This window comes from Branchiostoma lanceolatum, chromosome 4 (assembly GCF_035083965.1).
Source record: "Branchiostoma lanceolatum isolate klBraLanc5 chromosome 4, klBraLanc5.hap2, whole genome shotgun sequence".
In the NCBI taxonomy this organism is placed as follows: Eukaryota; Metazoa; Chordata; class Leptocardii; order Amphioxiformes; family Branchiostomatidae; genus Branchiostoma; species Branchiostoma lanceolatum.
In genome coordinates, this window is record NC_089725.1 from 17,838,963 (window position 1) to 17,860,819 (window position 21,857).

At 42.0% G+C, this 21,857-nt stretch overlaps 2 protein-coding genes across 6 annotated transcripts; one reads left to right on the plus strand and one right to left on the minus strand.

Annotated features, from left to right (window-relative positions):
* The first annotated feature begins 3,000 nt into the window (after positions 1-3,000).
* On the plus strand, positions 3,001-5,946 carry LOC136433036 (E3 ubiquitin-protein ligase PDZRN3-like). Its single transcript, XM_066424800.1, has one exon. It carries the CDS (start codon positions 4,150-4,152, stop codon positions 5,125-5,127), a length of 978 nt encoding a protein of 325 aa, XP_066280897.1. The 5' UTR covers positions 3,001-4,149; the 3' UTR covers positions 5,128-5,946.
* Positions 5,947-5,964: 18 nt separating this feature from the next.
* On the minus strand, positions 5,965-21,462 carry LOC136433030 (PR domain zinc finger protein 10-like). Of its 5 annotated transcripts, none has more exons than XM_066424788.1 (17): positions 21,351-21,462; positions 18,831-19,035; positions 18,218-18,523; positions 17,810-17,945; positions 17,279-17,487; positions 16,710-16,913; positions 16,493-16,565; positions 16,092-16,294; positions 14,138-14,572; positions 12,272-12,424; positions 11,867-11,974; positions 11,045-11,560; positions 10,681-10,890; positions 10,059-10,410; positions 9,673-9,833; positions 9,244-9,357; positions 5,965-8,965 (listed from the first exon to the last, which is right to left on the minus strand). In XM_066424788.1, the coding sequence occupies exons 2-17, from the start codon at positions 19,023-19,025 to the stop codon at positions 8,546-8,548; spliced, it is 3,795 nt and encodes a 1,264-aa protein (XP_066280885.1). In that variant the 5' UTR covers positions 19,026-19,035; positions 21,351-21,462; the 3' UTR covers positions 5,965-8,545. The 5 variants fall into 5 exon arrangements, with proteins under 5 accessions (XP_066280885.1, XP_066280887.1, XP_066280883.1 ...); XM_066424790.1 differs by having other exon boundaries at positions 16,710-16,907; positions 17,279-17,490; XM_066424786.1 differs by having other exon boundaries at positions 17,279-17,490.
* Between the last annotated feature and the right edge of the window lie 395 nt (positions 21,463-21,857).

Sequence of the window (21,857 nt, forward strand, 5' to 3'; positions counted from 1 at the left end):
AAACACCATCTACATAAGATTATAAAGACTCGAAGGAAATTCCCCGAGAAGCTGTAGCTTCAAAAAGTGCTGAAAACAAACCAAAATTTAATTTACACATAAGCTTCCCTGTGTCATTGTGCATCTCGATTGACAACCACCAAAATGAGATCGGTGTATCAATTAGGCTATCTTATTTGTCATTAGCACAATGGCCGTGTTATGTAGACTGAGTGGAGCACTGCTATCGCGTGTGACTCTCGTTGTGTCTGTTCACTTGCAACTGCATAAACTTCTTGAAGTCGAAATGAATTGTCTTGCTTGGACACACATTTAGACTGATCGAGTATCTAGGTCGCTTTGCTTCTTTTTGGGCATGGCCACGAATGATTGACTTGCTACCATTATCTTTGAGTGATTACCTGATTATCTGATGTCATTGATGTAATCCTAACGCCGAGTGTTACGTAAACCATGTTGCAGGGGGTGCTGATGAGTTTTGTCGCCGTCCCGCATGATTACAGAGAGAGACCATCACAATCACGCACGTTATATTGACCAAAACGTTAATTATGTAAACGTGATTCATTGGCTTCTTTTGAAACTGAGAGTGAGATAAAACAGTGGAGTAGAGTAGGGTTGGGATACAGCAGGTTCAGACATTGACTGACTAATCCCATCCCTGAACCTAACGCAAACGCCAAGGGCAAATCATGACTCGTAGATTTATTTGAAAGTTCTTAGAAAATAGCTGATGGGCAAAAAGATAAGTATGGAGCTCGGAGGGACCTGACAATCAAAAGGCTGACTCTGCACTCTGCTATCTCGATCCCGTTCGGAATCAAATTTTTGCATGCTGGCTTTTTGCTGCATGTCACAACTGACATCTTTTCTCTAAAACGCACAGCAATGGGGTCGTTTATAAGTTATTTGTGTAAATAAAAAAAGAAACTGTTATGATATGTCAGTCGGAAAGGTGAAGGTATGAGGTCGTCAAACTGTAGTTAAAGATGCTCTTCTTATAGTCACATTTCGATTCCATTCTTTTCATAAATGAAAAGTTGCTTTTCGTTGACTTGATCATGACTTCCTTGATGCATTTAAGTTCGCGTGGTTTTAATTTCGCGGTAGGGAAGAGTGTTCGCGGTGGTTTTAAGTTTGCGTTTGAGACAATAGTAGACAAGGGGTAGGAGGGTAAAAAAATTGACGATGGTTTTAAGTTCGCGGCGAAGAGCTTACCGTGAAAACCGCGAACATAAAACCACCGCAAACATTTCTGCATTTACAGTATCATTATCTCAGGCAGAGCACATTGTTCTTAATCGTCCTGGCTTTACCAACAACCCAGCTGACTACCCCATCTTGTGGTTTGTGTTGTAACGTTACCTGCATCCGCCATGTCCTAATTTGCATAGTAGATTATAGTGTATGTTGTAAGATTCGTTCATTACAGGTTTGCGATAGCAAAACCTATTCTGTTTTTGCTTGCAAGGATGGGGGTCGCCATGTTGGATGTGACCATTTTATTGGGAGGGGTGTTTTTGGGGGGGTCGCTGATGTTGGATGTGACCATTTTGATAGAGGGGTGTTTTTCTTGCTAGTTTTTTTTTTAGTTTTGGGTTGGGTGTGCCCATTTCGACCAGAGGGATGTTTTTTCGCTAATGTGTGGGTGTGACAGATGGAAGTTATTAATGTGGTGGTGTTGTGACCTTGCCAATGATACAAATGGACACAAGGCCCACTGTACTAAAGGACACGGCAAGGTCCACTGAGCATCATGTTGTTGTGGTCTTGTCGAAAAGTAAGGGACGACAAGATCCCCAACTATAGAGGGTTAATCTAGATTTGTTATTCAATGTGATGTTCGATTAGAAAGTGTTGGAGTCGGTAATGTTGGGTGGGATTGACTGGAGGAGTGGTTTTTGTCGCTAATGTTGGTTCCCTATATTCTTCCTAGTTTTGGGTTGGGTGTGGCCATTTTGACTGGAGAGGTGGTTTTTGTCACTAATGTTAGGTGTAACAGATGAATGCTATTAGTGTGGTGGTGTTGTGACCTTGCCGTTGATACAAATGGGCACAGGGACCACTGTACTTAAGGACAGCAAGGTCCACTGAGCATCATGTTGTTGTGGTCTTGTTGGCCGTCTTTTACCAAGAACTAACCAGCGACCAGAACCCACAAACAGCACGAAAGTAATAAATGTGAGCGGATTTTCCGGATCGCGCGGACCGTGCAAAAGGTATGGGAGTCAAAGGCATCTTTCAGTGGTGCATAAAATCCCTCAATACCAAGAGCATGTCGGTGATATGTTCAACACCAAATTCGCCAAATAACGATTAACGTTACATTATCTTTTTGGACCTGTTGTCGATCCATGCCGGAAGAATAAAACCTCATAAGAGCTACTCTGAGCTAAGTAAGTACATGTTCGGAACATTCTTCACTCTGGATATTCCAAATTTGAAATGTTCACAAATGGACATTTCTCTATCCGCTCTTCAGAGGATAAGAAATCTGACGTCCCGTGTCACAAACATAGGATAACTGCGCATATGTGTGCGTTTCTAATGCATGTTTGATCTCTCACAAATTACTCAGTCATAAATCGCATAGAAGGTACTTCTCCATAGTACATTTGTCACATTCTGAAATGCAGGACTGTCATTCCCTGAAGCGCCCGGAATAGTTTTAGCAACATATTGATGATAGTATTTTGAATTATTGATGATACCTATATGGATATTCAAAGGTTATTTGATGTAGTGGTAAATGGTAAGTAGGGACCAAAAAGCTTCACTACCAGTTTCCGAACTGTTTTTAGTTTATAGCAAAAATCATTCAATTATTGACGTTTTGATTTGGAAATTGTCTCAGCAACAAAGGTACTTGAAATTTTCTATTCATTTTGAAACTCACAGCATAACACATCAGCCTGGTCATTGGATCAGATTTCTCTAACGTGCTTTAAATGTCGATGTTTATTGTACACGATAAGTTAAAGAGGTGGTTCTGAATAATTGATGATGTCACCCGCATGGCGTCCGCCTGACCTTCTAGAATTTTCATGTTGTTTCAGGCTACCATTGCCTTCGCATTCCGCCGCCAGTTGGGCTGGATTTCCACTGGAACTCACCTATATCCTGTTAGGACATCACGTTTCACTATCATCGCCAGCTGGAAAGTTTTACGGCTAACTTTGAGCAGAGTGAAACGTGGACATCGCTAAGGGTGCAAACTGCAGAAGCTATACTAGTAGCTAGTACCCTGCAGAAGCTATTATTATAGTACCCTCAAATGTCACACGTCAATTACAGTATTAACGCTACATGTAACATCTCTTGTGTTGCGTTTTGTGTATGAATTTAATTCACAGTGATAACATCAGTCTATTCCCCTAAAAAAATATTCGAGTGGTTCAGGGAAGTAAGTCTAGAAATATGACATTTTCATTGCAGAGGAAAACATTGGGATTTCATAAGGATACCGTTGACGTGGTGGTTAAAATCAGATTATCCTCATCAAGCTGAACAATCCTGTAGTTGAGGCCTCCAGCAATGGATAACTATAATCAAGATGCTAATGAACATAACAGGTAACCAAATATCGATCATATGTTTTGTAACGCATGTATACAGTGCCCAGCCGGTCAGCAATACGATATCAAGTGTAGCTGTTCAAATACTGACTTGTAACAATATCTTTGGGTTTCATAACGCTTTTGTTTATTGTTGATATTGAAAAAAGAAAGAATGATGTAATCTACCAGTTTTCACCCATGGTGTGTACCCCATGGGACTGCCGGCTATCTACCTACATGGGAAATAACTACCATCTCACACGCACAGGTATCATTAGAAAGGTCGGAAAGACGGAAATGATTTTAGGGTTTGTCAGCATGGGCATGCGCCATCCTACCTTACGCTATATTTGGCTTCTAAATATGATTTATTTTTCCAGTTGGATACCCAAATATGACCCCCCCCAGTTATGACTTTATTAATGGCACAGCTGTATCGGCCCCTGGGGGGCACCATATATGAGCTGAGGTGCGGTGCGCGTGCGTGGTCGCTTTGTTTCCGTATACCATAATCGCTCAGGCGATATAATAACCTCGCGGCCTTATTCTCATATGACTCTAGTCCTCTTGCTGGCATCATATTGTATGTAAAATGGGCTACTCTCCTCAACGTTTTCTATCTCGCGTGGACGATAACCTGCTCTGTGGAATATGTGCTGCTGTTCTAAAGGACGCCGTCGTGACACCGTGTGGCCACAGCTTTTGTGAGCACTGCCTGGACACATGGTTGAACCAGACAGAGCGGCGGACGTGTCCGGAGTGCCGCTCGGTGATGTTGCCGCACGAGGCCCGCCCAGTCATCGCGCTCAGGAGCCTCATCAGCGGTCTCAGCGTCGAATGCGAGCACCGAGAGCGGGGATGCAGAATGGTGGTGAAGCTGGAGGACGAGCAGCGACACCAAGCGGAATGTGGATACAGTCCAGCGCAGTGCAACACCTGTGGGGACACCATGGACAGGTACAGACTGGCCAACCACGAGCTTCAATGTTCCAAGGTCACCACCGAGAAGGAGGAAAAGAGCGAAGCCGACTTTCTCACGAGACGAAATAACAGCGCAAGTGGGAAATTCGACCTTGCTCTTTCAGAGCTGGCGTGCCGGGTAGCCACCTTGGAAGTGCAGCTGAAGCAGACAAGACATGAACTTGAGATGTCCCGTGCACGGAACCGTAGACTTGAACGGGAACTACAGAGGAGAAAGTCTGAACTTCAGGCGCAGAAAACAGAGATGCGGGGAACGTCAGGGAGATATGACGCACAGCTGACGAGTTTTCAGTCGGCCTCGCAGCTGTCCCAGTTCATCTCACGTTACCTCCTGATCAAGCCACACTACGTCAACAGGGACCACGCCTACAGGAGTATCAGGGACTACTTTGACCACTACATCGCGGGAGGAGAGGGGCTGTACCACAACGATGTGCACGCTCTGGTAGCCACGGCATACGCAAGCAACTGGTTCTCTCCTTCGCAAAGACTTTGTATACAGCAGTGGCTCCGAACCTTGTCCAGGCGATCTCAGGAAATAACGGGTCATAGGACAAACATGCCCGACATACTGCCTTTTACTAGTTAACCAATCACCACTTATATCTTGAGTACGATACAAGTGCATGCATCAATGTTAGTGTACGTGTGAAATTTTGAGTTGAAGCTGTCATAGATTAAGCATTATGCGTGATATGTCAGGTGACTGTCGTGCGATTTTAATCAGTAGGTTAGTAACCATTATGTCTTCCTCTGCTGGTGATTGCATATGGCAGCAGTAAAGTTTAAAGTCTCATTGTGTGTGTACAGTAGGCAGTATTATCAGCACTGAATCAGAAAAGCCGTTGATCAATGAGTCACTGTAACACTGAAGGTCAGGGGACATGTTTCCTTCAAACTAAGTCTCCCTGGACCTGGTGAGTGAAAGGTGCCTTGTACTCATGAATAATTTGTTAATATTGCTCAAAATTGAAGCCTTAATGACTTAATTCCCAGTGGACACATTGATATATCAATATACACATGCATTTTCGACTCAACATTGATGCAGATTCATACTGGATGGACCCACGGTACTGTCACTGAAGAGGGAATGATCCTGTTCTCCCAGTATTACGTGGTGCTTTCTCTCTTTGCACATATCAATCATGTCTATGCAAGTGAAAATTACAGCCATTTTATAACTGTACAAGAGCATTATTTAGGGTCACTTGTGATTTTCTTTTTTCGTCTTCTCTTGCAGATTTGGACATATAGTTGCACTACAGATATACTAAAGAAAAATTAATTTCTGTTGGTCTTAAATACATGGATAAAAGCATTGTCAAACTTCCAACAGTGTCTTATTGAAGTAGACCAGATGTAGGTGAAAATATGGCATTAAATCCCTTCATAGGAAAACTACAAACAGGACTCAACAAGACAGTTCTTATACTAGCACTTGTATTGTTACTGGCATATATGATACAACAGCTTTGGATCAGTAGTAAGCAGATTAGGACATACACAACGTGGCTCCTATATCAAAGTTGCCAACATACAATCAGCCAAAGATGTTGGTTAGCTGGATGGATCCACTCTACTTTATATAACATACAATCAAAAGTTTGGGGTCAGAAAGGCTTACATGGCAGTCTGAACTATACGTCATGTCCTAAAGCACAAAGTAAATTTCTGTCAAAACTGTCAATTACCTTATTCCATAGACATAAAATGCTTATTTGCCTGTACAGGAGTATTATTAGTTAACACAACATACCTTTGCTTTGACACAAAAAAGTGTAAGATGATAAGCATCCTTTAGTTGGTCCAATTCTCTCAACACAACTTGGAAGATAAATATAGCGTACAGTTCACATTTTGTCACAAACTTAACTCTCTTCAACCTCAGGATGTCCAGCTTCCAATTCACGGCAAACCAAACATCACAACAATTGTACCATCGGCTCCTTTTGTCTTTAAAAAAATTCAGCCGCCATCACTTCTCAGAAGGAATGGCCAAGACTAGATGTTCTTTTGGCTAATGCTGAAATTTGTTATGTTAGCTGGATGCTTACAATCTATACACCGTCAACTCAGACACATTACTACAATTCAATTCAAACACAAGAGCCATATAACATCTACAATTAAAAACTGGACTACAATAGCCAGAGTGTCAACTCTGACACAAACGTGTGTATTACTACACCACACAAACTCCACTGGGTAAAATGTATCTGACAAAAAAAAACAGCAACGGAAACTATGTACAATGTACTAATCCACACAGGTACACAGGGACGAGATGTTGAGATTGCTTTAAACTAAGACAGTATCAATATTGGTAGCTACCATCCAGCCTGCCTCATTTACAGAACAAGAAAAAAGTGATGCATGACGTCAACAAAGCATACATTGCCTAGGACTGACTAGCAAGAATATGTCATCATTCCCAATACTTTCATAGTGTCAGTTTAGACAAATTAGGAAGGGTTGTGTTAGCCTCCGTTGCCTAGGCGACTGATAGTTACGGGGTGGCTGATAGTTACGGGCTGGCTGCAAAAAGTGTATTATTTAGCCCCCCAAAAAGCCGCTTCAGAGCCTGCAACGGAGGCTAGGGTTGTGTAGCTATTAGAATACCACATGATGATCCTAACAGGACAAATGTTTCAACCTGGTGGTCATCTACATAAGGGTCAGGGAACACATACATACAGGATATTCGCTAGTTAAACACTACACTTTGATATTAAGCAAAATCAGGGTCACCAAAATACACAGCTTCTACAGTCTATCAGATAGAATAAATTTCACAGAGGCATACTGCTGGTAACTGTTCCATATAGAAAAAAAGTCTGTAACTTAGATAGATCTGCAGTACTAAGTTGATTCCACTGTGCTCCAGAATTCATCAGTGTACTACTTGTTTAGAACATTAAGAAATCCATACATTCAAAATGTCCCACAGCATACTATAATTTTCACAAATGCTTCAGAATTACCAGTACTAGAAACTGTTTTCCATGTATCCCAACGGACTGTTGATAAACACAATATACTAAAATGGTATTTATTTCTGAATACATGTAGTATAAAGAGTACAAATGCATTAGGTGGAAAGACATCAGAGGTACTTTATGCACAGTTGTGTAATTTCCAATTACTCAGTTGTGTAAATGTTACTCAACCTAGCAAAGGTACTTATAGCTCTGTTGTGAGGGGTGAGAAGATAAAACCTGTCATTTTGAATATCATGTATGGAAAGTCATGGATTATTTGAATGACTTTTGAGTCTCCACAAGACTGCATGGTTATTGTAGTGCAAGCTTTCAGCTCATGGTACACTGTATACAAAATGCTGTGGGTACTACACATCTAGTTATGAACTACACATTAGCTTCCATCACCATATTCTTATTCTGACAAATAGTGGTCTGCACACGACAACAATGTATTTACATGTATATGTGTTTGTAAGATACGAGACTGCGTATGTATGTGAACTGTGTAAAGGACACAAAGTTGTTTCTTGCCAGTAACAACTGCTGAATCAAGAGGAACTGATGGTTATTACATTTAACTTTCTGATCGCCTAAAACACGTCTATTCATCTGGAAACTATAGTCTGGTAGATATGCATTCTTCAGATGTAGAGCTAAACTGAAAGCGAGGCCATAAAAGTTAGTCATTAAACAGTTTACAATAAATGTCCGTGTAAACATGACATCCTGAGAACCTCATTAACTGTGGTATGTTTCAAAACTTCCAGTTCAAACAATGTGACCATAAGGGAGTAGTATACATCTGCATGTCAAGCAGCATACATTAGCATATACTGCCAATATCACAAATGTCAACTACAAATGTCCATGTGATATATAAACAAAACACAATTAAATGCCCAGCTTGAAACCTGATGCTGATCACCTCACATACTGTACATGCACAACCAAACGCCTCCAGGAGTGACTTAAACCAATAGGTAGTTCCAGATCCCGATCTTACCATATTCAGCTTAACGTAGGTTACTGGTAAGTAACATTGCCAGTGAAGGTGCCTGGCCATGGCCTGGCAATGAACTGCTGGGGCTGTGCCTGGGTGGAGACAGCTATGGGGTGAGTGACGGCCACCTGTTCAGTGGTGGACACGACCGTCTGCACAGCCTGCTGCACCTGCACCTGCTGCACCTGTTGTACTTGCTGTACCTGCTGTACTTGCTGTACCTGCTGCACCTGTTGTACCTGCTGTACTTGTTGCACCTGCTGCACTTGCTGTGGAGGGGTGGGGGCAGGGCTGATGGGTTGTTGGATGGTCAGGGCCTGCTGCTGGAAGTGTGTCGGGGACTGGCGGATCTGGCTCACATCCACCGTCACCGTTCCCTGGGACTGGTCGGCCGGCTGGATGCTGACTGGCACCACCTGGTGATGGACCAACTCACCTGTGGGCTGGAGTACAAATGGAACATGGAACACATAAAAACACATGCTATTTTGCACTAACTAATCACATAACGCTCTTGTTCATTCCTTTCTTTGACGTCCAACCTAAATAATTAATAAATCTAAAGCAACGAGTTACTTAACATTTATTCAAATGGCATTTTTCTTTCAAACATTTGCATGAAGGCTTACTTAGCAAGCAAATCTATATACTACATGCACAATCAGTCAGTCACACACTTCAAACTTAAAGATCACCCTAGAAAAGGGCGCATGTTTCCTACCTGTGTGGTGACGACCCTGTGTGCTGCAATAGTCTGGTACTCTCCAGGCTGTGGCCTGTATTCACTCAGCGTCTGGGACAGCTCACTCATAGCCTGGGTCAGCAGGTCTGCAGCCTAAGGCAACACAAGAATGGAATCCTTACAGGGCAACTCAGGAGCATGTACTACTACAACTACTACTACTACTACTTCCACTGCCAGTCAGTCTATACAGACTAGGACATATACTGGACAGACAAACACTACAAAACGAAAAGTGCATAAAAAATATTCAAACAGTTGAAATATACAGGTCAATGTTTCAAGAAGACAGTTCAGAGTTCAGGAGCATGAATCTCTCTAAAACTGCTCTAAAAGCTGTAGATTGTTGTAGCAAGTAAGATGATTGAAGGAAGTCCAGTTCTCCAACTGAAGGGTGCTGGGACATACCTGCATGGTCTCACTAGGGACAGGTATAGCCTGGCCTGTCTCCACAGTGAACCTCTGAACCGTCTGCCGTGCCACGTTGGCATCCTGTGGAGGCGCTTGCACCACCATGTGCTGGGGGATGTGTTCCAGCACAGTTTCTTCACTGGGTTCATTTGGAGGTGCTGCACACAACACAGGAAATACAGTGTCATTTTCTGTTCTATAGATCACTGGTGTCAGTGCAGTCATTATTCTCATATTTGTAGTTGGTGAGTACTGCAAATAAGATCACCATGCAATTGCCAACGGTTACTGAAATTAATAATCACCAAGCATATTCTCTATCATTCCCATGACCAAGACATTAGTACAGCTGTTGATTCTACCATCACCACGGTATTACCTACCGTCATATCTGACGATGACTTTGTAGGTCAGGTCTGCTGCTGCAGCCTCAGCGATGGCCTGCTGAGCTGCTGGGGTGATCGGCACTGTCGGTGCAGGCATGGGGATGGCCGTGCCCACCAGCTCTGCGTGCTTCTTACGGATGTGCTGCGTCATCTTCGCCTTGCTGCTGTACTGTTTGGGGCAGTGCGGGCAGCACACGGGAGCAGAGGCGATGGTGCCGGCAGTGCCTGTGTGGGTGTTGATGCTGATGTCCTGCGGGTTGCGGCGCAGCTTCCTGATGCTGGGAGGCAGGTCTGCTCCTGGGTGGTTCTTCAGGATGTGGGCCTTGCGCTTGCTGCTGCTTTTGTAGACCTGTGATTTGAACATGTATCAGGATGAGCTTCCTCTACTGGCACTGCTGTAAAGCTGTACAGTTTCAAGAACCCTTGAAAATGAAGTAATCAGAATGATATACTAGTATTCTATCTGTGCAAAATACCTGGCGAGTCATATAGCCTATAGTTTTCAAGTGTTATGGCAGAGTAGGCTCCAGTTGCAGCAGAAAAGGTTACAAGAAATATCTTTAGATTTGTACCGGTGTAGCAAGAATGGGCTGACAGTCAAGCAGCTAATGAAAGTTACCTTTTCACAATATTGACAGAAGTAGTCCCTGTTTGGTTTGATGATGGGCAGGGCCAGTTCCGGGATACTCTCTGGGCGGGTCTCTGGATGACGCTTGGCCAGATGGTTGACCAGCATTCCCCTGCGCCGGAACCCTAACATGCACCCGCGACACTTGAAGGTGAAGCTGTTGTAGTCACTGGGTGGAGTCTTGGGCTTGAAGGCCTTGGGCTGCAAGGGTAACAAATATTACATTACTGTGTTGTTCTAATGGTGTGGAGCAGATCCTAGCTTAAAATAGAGAGTAAAAATCTTGAAAGCTATTTGATAGTACATGTTATGTCTATTTAGATTGCCTGTGTTCAGCATGTAGTGACACCATTACCTTGTTAGGTCTGTTGGCATTCCTGGCCTCCCTCTCTGGGTTGTGCATGCGGAGCATATGTTCCTTCAGCTTGTCCTTGCGCTTGAACTGCTTGCCACAGTTGGCACAGAGGAAGTCCCGGCGGTCCGAGTGCTTCAGCATGTGGAGCTTCAGCTTGTCAGGGCGCGGGAAGGCCTTCTCGCACACCTGGCACTGGTACATCTTGTCGGAGTGGAAGCTGCGGATGTGCTTCCGCACCTGCACAAACTCGGGGAATGTCTTGCTGCACGTCGGGCAGGAGTACACGCCATCCACGGCGTGGACGGGGACGTGCTCGCGCAGGGTTTCCGTGCGGTCGAACCCTTCGTTGCAGAAGGGGCAGGCGTAGTACTTTTTCCCACTGTGGGTCTTCATGTGACAGGCGATGGCTGAGTTGTTCAGGAATCGCTTGTTGCAGATCTCACACACGATGGGCCTGTCTTCTTCATTGACATGCAGCATCAGATGCTTGTCCAGTTTGTCAGAATCTCTGAAAGCCTGTAAAGAAGTCAATAAAAAAAACAATTGGCAACAAATCTACAGCTGTTATCTATACGAAAATATTACGTATTCAGCACTTATGCATAAGCACTCCAATTGTCTTTTCGTTCATGTTTTAAGGCCTCTATCTCAACTTTCAGTCTTCTGTGTTAAGGCAAGCATCTTTCTTCCCTGTTGCTCAAGTTTATCTGGGGGGAAAAACTGTACAATACTGTAGCCCTGGTGGTAAAGGACATGACAGGACTTTTGTCTATTTAATAACAATACTGTTGCCAAGCAAGTAAAGCAAGAATGACAGCTCACCTTCCCACACTGGTCACACTTGTACAGGCTGAGGGCCCGCCGGGTCACCATGCCATGAGCACTCTTCGCCTTGCCATGGACAGTGGAGTGGGTGACCAGGTCCCTTTTCTGTAACAGACCATACAATTTATTACAGGTGGCAACATATTATAAAGAGAAAGACTACAACAGTAGGGTTATGAGGCTACAGCCATCTGTGAGTTTCGGATCCCTTGGTCCTTAAATCGTCAGCAACATACATGTATATGAAATTTCCACGTACAAATATACCCTTGATATATATATATATATTAATGTAGAACTTGAATGAAATATTGTTGTTTCATTTTGTCATTTTGAATAACACATAAAGAAGCTACAAACTGAGCACAATAGTGTCAAAAGGTAGATATCATGATGGCACACCTGTTGGAATGTCTTCTCACATTCTGGGTCAGGGCATTGCATTTCAACTTCCCCCTTCTCCTCATGTCGGCGCATGTGGTACTTCAGGGCCTGTTTACTCCCCAGACTCTTGTCACAAACATCACAGGCGAAGTTCTTTCCCAGGGCAGACTCCTAATGCAAAAACACCAGCAATAATATTAACTATCATTTCCAAATCATGCATACAAGCTGTAAGAAACGCAAAATGTTTAACAACTAAAATGTTGTGTCATATACTAGTGGATCGTTTGAAAGTACCAAGCATTGTTACTTTCAGGTTTAGACTTTGGGGACTTACTGTTGATCTTCAAAGCTATTTCTTTATTGCCCTTATTATTTTGAATTTTATATATGAATAAATATGCTGGACCATTGTTTGCTAGTTGGTAGCCTTTGGGAGCAAGAACAAATTAAAGCAACAGCCATAAATATATTCAAAGACATTCATTACTTATAATAACACTGACCGTGATATTAAAGTCATTGTCTAACTGCTAGGCTGTACACAAAGAAGGTGTACAGTTCTTAAGGATCTAGCTTAGTAACTGAGGAAAGAAAATACCAAAGCTTACAATGATAATGTAACAAAAATGAAGATGTAAAGATCTTAAGACCAGACATCAAGGAATGGAACATGTAAAAATACCAACGTGTACCATCTGAGACGATGCTTACATCTAGTCTCAACTATTTGTTTAATACGACAATTATCTGCTTTCCAACAATACAATGGAGAGATCTGACTTATATCAATAGCCAGGAGTTATATCAATAGCTAAACATTGATTCTTTCATTTTGCCATGTAGAATAAAACATAAAGAAGCTACAAACTGAGTACAAGAATGTCAGACTCAAAGGTAGAAACATTGATTCTAAGTAACAGGTTTAATAAGATAGATACCATTCTCACCCAATCATCAAGTGCTGCCTCTATTTTAAATTTTTACACAAAAAGTTGTCTTTGTTTGTCATCATCAGTTCCCACTGTGCAGACCTCTGTCTTACTTGTCACACTTACTTACATGATACTTGATTAGGTCTCTCCACTAAGTGAATCGCCTGCGTCAGGATTAGTACTTGTCACACAGTATGAGGAAATTAGAGAAATATTCACAAGCAGATGATACAGATTCTTTAAGTATCAATGACTATCATATAAAAGACCTTTAATCAACCAACTTCTAACCAAGCTTTCAAGTTCAAATAGAAGTAACGTGTCTGAACTTTCCTGAAAATGTAAAGCTGAGAAGTTAGAAACCACCATTTTTGTGTTGGAAATTACAGTTAATACTCGTTTAAGAATGATTTCTACCAACACAGATGAACTTTCAAGCTAACCACCAAAGATGCTATACATACGTGTCAACTACAAAAGAGGGTAGGACTAGGAGTGATTGAGATCTGCATCAGACCAGACAAAGGAGCCCCTAAAATGCCTATAGTTATATGACTGTACTCTGCAAAAGAAAATATCTTTGAACAAGATCTTTACCTTTCAGATTCTATGAAATGAAACCATTTCCCAATAGACAGACAATTCATTTGTTTCTGTCATCTAGCCTTTAACCAGAGTGGTGTTCCAACACGGTGATAAGCAACAAAGACATGGTTTGGGAAGATATCCTACAGAGCTTGTAACTTTATGCCCATGTATCAGAGGTTGTTTTTTTTCAGAATTAGTCCATCTCTTATCATTAAAGAATGAGTTAATTAAGAAGTTGGGATCAAAGTAACATCTGCTGCAAGTGTCTTGTTTGGAGACCCTAGATTACCTGTGAAAGTCGCAGCTGACTTTCCATAATGATCATTCAAGAAAGGTGAACAGGGTGGATTTGGGAACCTACCCGTGGCTGTTCACTTGAGACATCCTGGTCGCCATTAGCACCAGTCTTCACAGTGTTCTCATCAATGTCATCCTCATCATCATCGCTATCCCAGTCGTCATCACTCTCCATTTCATCTTCGTCTAACTCCTCGGCAGGGTGACTTCGCACATGCAGCCGCAACAGCTCAGCGTTCTCGAACACAAGAACACAGTGACGACAACTCCACTCCCCCTCTTCCTCGTCCCTTGCCTCTGACATGCCCTCGCCCGGTGACTTGGTTTCCAGCAGCTGGTTCACTATCTCCAGACCCTCGCCACGGTCCTGGTGCCTCCGCAGGTGACGTGTACGGTTGTAGTCGTGGGAGAACATCTTCTTACACACAGGACAATTGAACTTCTTCTCTCCTGAATGCATGACCCGATGGCGTTGCAGACTATAGGCACGTAGGAAGACCTGCCATGAAGGAGGACGTGCGTAATCCTTGTGTTCTCGCACATTAAACACTGACTATATCAGTGTAACCCAAGGTAGCTTTTCTGCTTATCTTAAACCTTAGCTGCAGAGAAGGATTAGTATTGCACAGAAACCTTTTCATCGTGCCTTTTGTATTTCACCAGTTATCAAAATGAATTTATGAATATCATTCCAGTTTGTGGCTATCATTTTATAACAGTTAAGAAGCCTCACATATGAAAGGAGAGAAGTGCTAAAATTGCTAAGAAAACAGCTTCAGCTTTCAATATCCAACTAACTTTTGAATACACCGTTCCTGTTAAAACCATGTTCCACTAAGGAAGATACAGAGTCATAAACCTATAATTGAAATTTCCAAAGATAACCACAAAGTTCTAACATATTTGTCTTGTCTCCTCAGGTTTCAACTAAACCACACATTGCCTGCAATGACATGTCCCTGACTCACACTGTGCCTTTGTTGTAAATGCTCAGAGACTAAGCGGAAAGTCGGAAAAGACTACCACCTCGAAAGTCTGTATGATAAGCTTTTTTTGTAAGATCTATCTTACAAATAGCAAATTAAAGCAGCTTGGAACAAAGGAAGCAAAGCAATGATGCACATGCCTGCTTAAACAGCAGCAAAAAAGGCAACTCAACTGATGATCATTCAAGCAAAGACATAGTAGCATTAATTGCAAGATGCACACAGTACACATGTCAGAAACAAAAGCCCCCAAAACCATCCTTGCGAGCAAAATGAACCCTGAAGAGTGAAATGTTGAACAGCCCCAAGAGGGACTGCAGAATGGCACCAGCTTGTCTTCCATGACATAAAGGACTTGCCATAAACTGTACAATTACGGCTTGACTTTATTTCAATGGCAATCTCAAAGTTCAAAGAGAATGAAGATAACCTGAATCATGGAATGTCAGCTAGCTTTTTCTGGACAACCTTCCTTATAGATATAGTACATGACAAGTGATGAAAACTCAGTGACTGAAATGTCACTGAAATGTTCTGGTGGAAATACTCATCTTACAGATGCAGACAAGATGAGTTCAGCAGAAACTAGCAGCATCCCTACTATGACTGGCATGGACTAACCAACCAGCAGACAAGTCAAGGTTATGCATGGATTATCTCATAAATATAAGATGGAATATACATGTACATAAGGTCCAGACTAGTTAGCGGGAAACTATTTTCCTTTTCTGTTTTGAATTATGTGGTTGTAACTTATCATTTCTAACTTGAAGTAGAACTCCTGAGAACAATACAGGAGCGATCAACTTTTCTTGTTGACATAAATTACTTGTTAGAGGGAAAAGAACTTACTGTTACCAATAGATGTAATTCCCCCTTCCAAATTTCTTTACTTCTTCCTTTTCCCCTTTCTCCTTTAGCCATTAGGTTTAAGAGTCAGGAAATCGATTTACTGTGGCCCCCGGGTATCTATTTAAGTTAAACTCAAAGATATTTCTGAGACAATACGAGTAAGAATCTGTAGATACTGACCTTGTGACAATCATCACACTCCAAATTGTCCCTCTCCCCTGCTGGTATCTTCCTCCTCCTGCCGCGCCGACCTTTCCCCCACCGCCGGCGCCGAACAGTGATCACCTTCTCATGGATGGCCAGGTGACGCTGCAGTTGCTCCGAGGACATGAACTTTCTGGGGCATTCGAAACATGGCCATGTGGCTTCCCTCTCTCGCATTGCTGCAAGAAACATACATGTACATATGCCATTTATAATAACCTCTTATACATCATCGTATAGATGGTTAGGATCATTATTCTGAAAATAAAATCCATAAATGAAAAAAAACATAGATAAAGGAAAAAAATCTACGCAAATGTCAGCAGCATCCTTGAAGTGCTGTGAAACAAGATAAATCTCAGATGTTTGGTGCTTACCTTCTTTCTCTTCCTCTGTGATCTCATGGACAGCAACTCCCATGAAACTGGCATAAGTCGTGGAATACCACACCTGATGGAATAAAGGCACTGATTAGTATATAGTCCATATGGACTTACATTGTACAGCAAATTGCTGTACATAACAATATTAGAAATTCAGGATAATACAATACAACAGGCTGGAAGTCAGTGATGCTGTCCCCAGTTCACGTACCTTTAGCTCCTGTCTGGGCTCCACTGGCTTGATGGTTGTGTAGAAGATCTCGTTGCCATGCTGGTAGGCAACAAGGTTCTGTTCCATGTGGTTATTAGCCGGATTGACAAACATCATCCAGTTACACTCATCCTCATTGGTCAGGTCATAATACAGCTCAGGCTGATCGGCTGGTTGTTCTTCTCCCTCCTTTTTATGCTGCAGCTATCACAGAGTTTAGCATATATAAATATGAGGTCTACACAAGAGCTTAGAACTGGATGTTGAGATACTAGTAATCTTGCAAGGCCTTGGAAATGCTGACCTTTCTTTTTCTTTGCTTTTATAAATTTCTTAAAACAAAGATGTGAACAGAGCTGAACAGTTAAAGTCATCTTGTTAAAGGGAAAGTTATCTTAAAAGCATCTCGTAATAATGACTTCATATGAAATTTTACTACTTGTACAAGGTAATCTGACGACGTAATTGTGTCAAATGTCACAACATATCAGTGTTTATAACTAATCATACAAGGAAAACTTTCAATGTACATCTCTGAAAGATAAGGGACAAGACATCACACCACACACCTTGAGGAGAAAGTTGCCTTCTGGAAGTTGTTCCTTGTTTAGAAGCTTGGCTTCCACTGGCCCAAACTGTGTACGTTTTGGGAGAGCCCTTTTGGTGAACACACCATGTTCAATGGTCTCCCCTGACTTGGCCAGGAAGAGTTGGTTCGGCAAACTGGCACGGGCCTTGGACAGGACAGGCTTGCTGGGTATACGCTGCATGGGGCCATCTACTTCAGAAAAATGGAGCAATCAGTATCTCATGCAGTGCAAAACTATTCTCCTGCATCAAAATATCCAGTCTGACAATATGATTTCTACATTCACAAATCTCAAGGAGCTATCAGAGAATGGGCACACTAAAAATTATCTATAGTGTTGAGATGGTGGACATCGCATTGATCATTACCCCATCATTGCTTGTTTTGAAGGTCAGCAACACACTATTGATGCCTTTCTTTCTGTTTTACAACACAACTGTCATCTCCCTTTTAAGATGTATATGTTTCTGTTTATTCTACAATTAACAAATATACAGGGTTTTCAACTTACAAAGATCCTCTGGCTCGTCTGTGAAGGGTGTTGTGTCCATGGCCTCTTCATCCATCTCGTCCTTCATACCTGCATGCTGACCCCCCTCCACCAGGTCACCAGCCCCTGCTCTCCACTGGTCTCCTGGCACATTATCCTGAGCAGACAACAATCATTTCTTCACATATCTGCACTACTCGTACATGTTGACATTGAATTTCTAAATCCTGAATTGTCCTTACTGTCATAAAACCATTGTCATCAAATACACCAGTAGACATAATCATTCAAAGGAAAGATGAGATTACTCACAAAGCAAAGCAAAGCAAAGCAAGGTATGTGTATTTCATGAAGTAGATACATGTATAAATGATATTGATACTGATAACAGTATACACCTTATGCTATCTTAGTTTATAATTGGAATACCTGCTGCACTTGACCAGCTGCCATGCTGGCGTCAATGACTTCCATGGTCTGCTGTTGTTGTACTGCATGCTGTACTCGTGCAGCAACAGCATCAACAGCTATTGCAATGGTCTGTTGCTGTTGTTCCACCTGCTGTACTTGACCATCAGCAACAGCTAATGTGATGGTCTGCTGTTGTTGTCCTTTTGCCTCTCCATCCTCCTCTGCACCTTCGTCGGAGATGTCACTCACACTGACAGCTGTGACAGTGGCCTGTCCCTGGGCAGCCCGTGTATTAGCCACATGGGTCTCTACAGCCTGCTGAGCCTGGTATCATGGGGGAAAAGATACCTTTCAGTACGCTCTTCAAGTTTCTATAAGACCTAAAGCATCAAAATGAAGGAATTTTGTCCTAAATTACAGAGGTTCCACGGACAGAAGTAAAAGTTGTTACTAGCTTCAGCTTGCTACCTTTCTAAGTTGGAATCTCTGTAACTTTTTGCATACTTCCATTGGCTAAGGATGTACAAAACTAGGAACAACATCAATTTACTAAAAACATCACATGAATTAGCAGATGTATTCAAGTTGTCCCACATTCAAACATGTTCTATCTATACTATACCATACAAACCTGTTCATAGGTGACACCATGTGCGAATGACACGGCAATGGTGGAGCCATCTGCAGCAGTAGTAGTGTACTGCTGTGTCTGGCCAGCATCCATGGTGTGGAGCTGCTGTAGGTACTGAGCCTGTTGTGTCCCAGCTTCCTGAGACTCCTCTGTTACAACCTGCTGCTGCCACACAGTTCCATCTTGATTCTCCATTGTCAATGGTCTATGTACAGATGACAACAAAGGTTGTTATGTGATAGACGTGCAACATGATGGCAGCAAACTGAAAGTACTTTGATGTCTACGTCACAATGTTTGACCCAGCTTGAACTTAAAACGTGCTTCCTAAATCTGATTAATTCTACTAATTCTATTAATTTCTAGCTGATCAATAGATTTCTAATTTAAACAAAGATTTGAACTTTCCACTAAAGGAACAAGTATTCATCCACATATACACTAATGGTACCAACAATCCTCAGCCAGGTTATATTTTGGGCAGCATTGGTGTGTGTGTGACTGTGTGGGGGTCTGACCGTCTGTAAACAAATGGCCAAATGGATTGTCTTGATATTTGGTATGTATGTAGATCTTGTGTATGAAATCTCGAAATGATTTGATTTTGGGCCCCTAGCAGCTTGTGATGGTACTTCTAGTTTTTGTATCTTTTGAGCTGAAGATGGCATAGTCACCAACTTTGGAGTGGTAGTTGGCTCTTGGGCTGACAACGGAATGACGGAAGTTGGGTTCTCCTAGCAGCTTTTCCTGGCGGTACAGGAGTGTTTTCTTTTAAAGTTTGAATTGACTAAACTCGAGATAGTATGGACGGATAAGCATGATTTTTGTGTAGCCTACAGTAGGTAGCTTAGGTGAAGATGTACATAGACAGAAATGATGTTAATTAAGACTTAATTTGCATAATCAATAAGGCAAATGTATATATCATTGGAGTTATATGGTAAGGCTTCCATACTCATTATGTATGTAATTAAGGGGGGGGGGGGAGAAACAGTAATATGCAATTGACCTTGCAGAATAAATGGGAGCAAAAAATAGTTCAAGGGTAAATGAAGTAAATGTCATATTTGTCATGCAGGTTTCAGGTGGAGATCAACATTTCTAAATATAAATTATGCTGAGTATGATCTAATTTGAATATCTAATGAAGAGAAGCTAGTATCTAACTATCTTTTTAGATTTTTCTGATACAATAGAAGGACAGGTGTTGTCCAACCAGGTGTGCCTAAGCAATCGCACTAATCTTATGAAATCCGTTTGTATTTTATGAACAATGCATGCATCACAAAGCGAAAATGTATGAATCTTATGAAAAATGAACGATTCTTATGGAAAACAAGGTCATTTCATTTTAACTGGTTATTCTAGCTCACTCCTCCAGTCTCTTCACAGCCTGGGAGAAAAATACTGCAATCTGTGTGTTCAATGACATTGAATTGTATCATTTAGAGTTGGGTGCATGAATCTATGACAAAATATTTGCTTCGGCACCAATGAACTTTTGCTTTTGGAATAATTGGAGGGGACAATCAAATCAGGAAGACAAGCCGAGACGAAACTAGAGCCTTTCGTAGTACTTTTTAGTAAAGTACAGATTACAGCCCAATTTCTCTGTTCTTTTACCACAGCCTGGGAAAACAATACTGAAATCTGTATCATATTTTCTCATAATGTATGGTGTCCAATTAATCTTGGACAAGATATTTTCTTCAGCACCGATGACTTTTGCTTTTGGCGGGACAAGAAAATTTGGACCCTGTAAACACATACACAGGGGGCACAAGAGCCTTTCTTGTCGGAAGTTCTTACCATTCTTCGTAAAATGGACGTACATTTCTACAGTTCTCATGTGTTTACCTGTCACAAAGTGCGCGGCACAAAACGACAAATATGGCTTCACTGCGCAATCTATCTAAATGAACGGGGACTCATGAACTATGCATCCAGGTCCCCCTACAGCCAAATAACCAGTGTCTCTTTCCTGAATGACCCTGCCCCCCAAGGTAACCGAAAATTTTCCCATGGAGCGAACACCTTTCTGATACAGTGGAATAGTCCCTATGTAGATGAAAGCATTTCCTACTGGCTAGAGGGGGGCGACAATAGACTTCTGCAAAGACATTGGCGGGCAACAAGGCAAAATCGTGCTCACATAGAATTACATAAAATGGCCAGTTCGGTGAACCAAAATACGTAAATCGTGCACATAGGGGATCTATAGAATGCTTAGTCGTTTTAACCCTTATATATTTTTGGTCACGACCACGTCAGGCGAGCCAAACCAAGTCTGAACGTCCACAGCGCGGGACACAGGAAAGTGGGAGTGCACACGGGCACGGGTGGGGCGCAGCCCGCCTTTCAGCACGCAATTCTCCAGCATTTCCCCACATAGAATAGCATCTTCGCGGAAAGAAAGGTCAAAATATGCATATATGTACAACTAAATATGATATATCCTACCAGCTATTACCTACATCGTTTTATCGGGCTCCCAACTTAGAAGAATAGACCGTAACTTACCTGTTTCAAAATGGAGAACGCAGCGTCCGCCAACACCTAATTAACATAAATCACATCTGTGTGCTTTCTTACTTGTGATTGGATGATTGGCTTCTGCAGTACTGCTGTCGACCTTTTCATTTGCAGATTATACAAGTCTTAGATCTGTCTGTACTTGGCTATATATTCGTTTAACTTACACACTAGTTTGACTTGCAATTTTAGTGCTAAAATCTAAGAGATAGCCGGTTGCTTTATTCATTCTAAAACAAGCACAGTAGCAACTCTTGATCAAGATATACATTCTTATAATGATTTGGACCAATCATAGAAGCCCTTTCATAATCACGTGGGCCCCGTGCATTGAGGGAAAATAGCGCGAAGTGGGCCTGCACAGACCAGGCCTGGAACCAGAACCTAGCTACTTATTTGGCCCGAACCGATTTAAAAAATAGACGTCAAAACAATAAATTTCATTCATTCTGTCAACTTTTGCAGCAGTAAAATATTGCAAATAATCTTATTCTT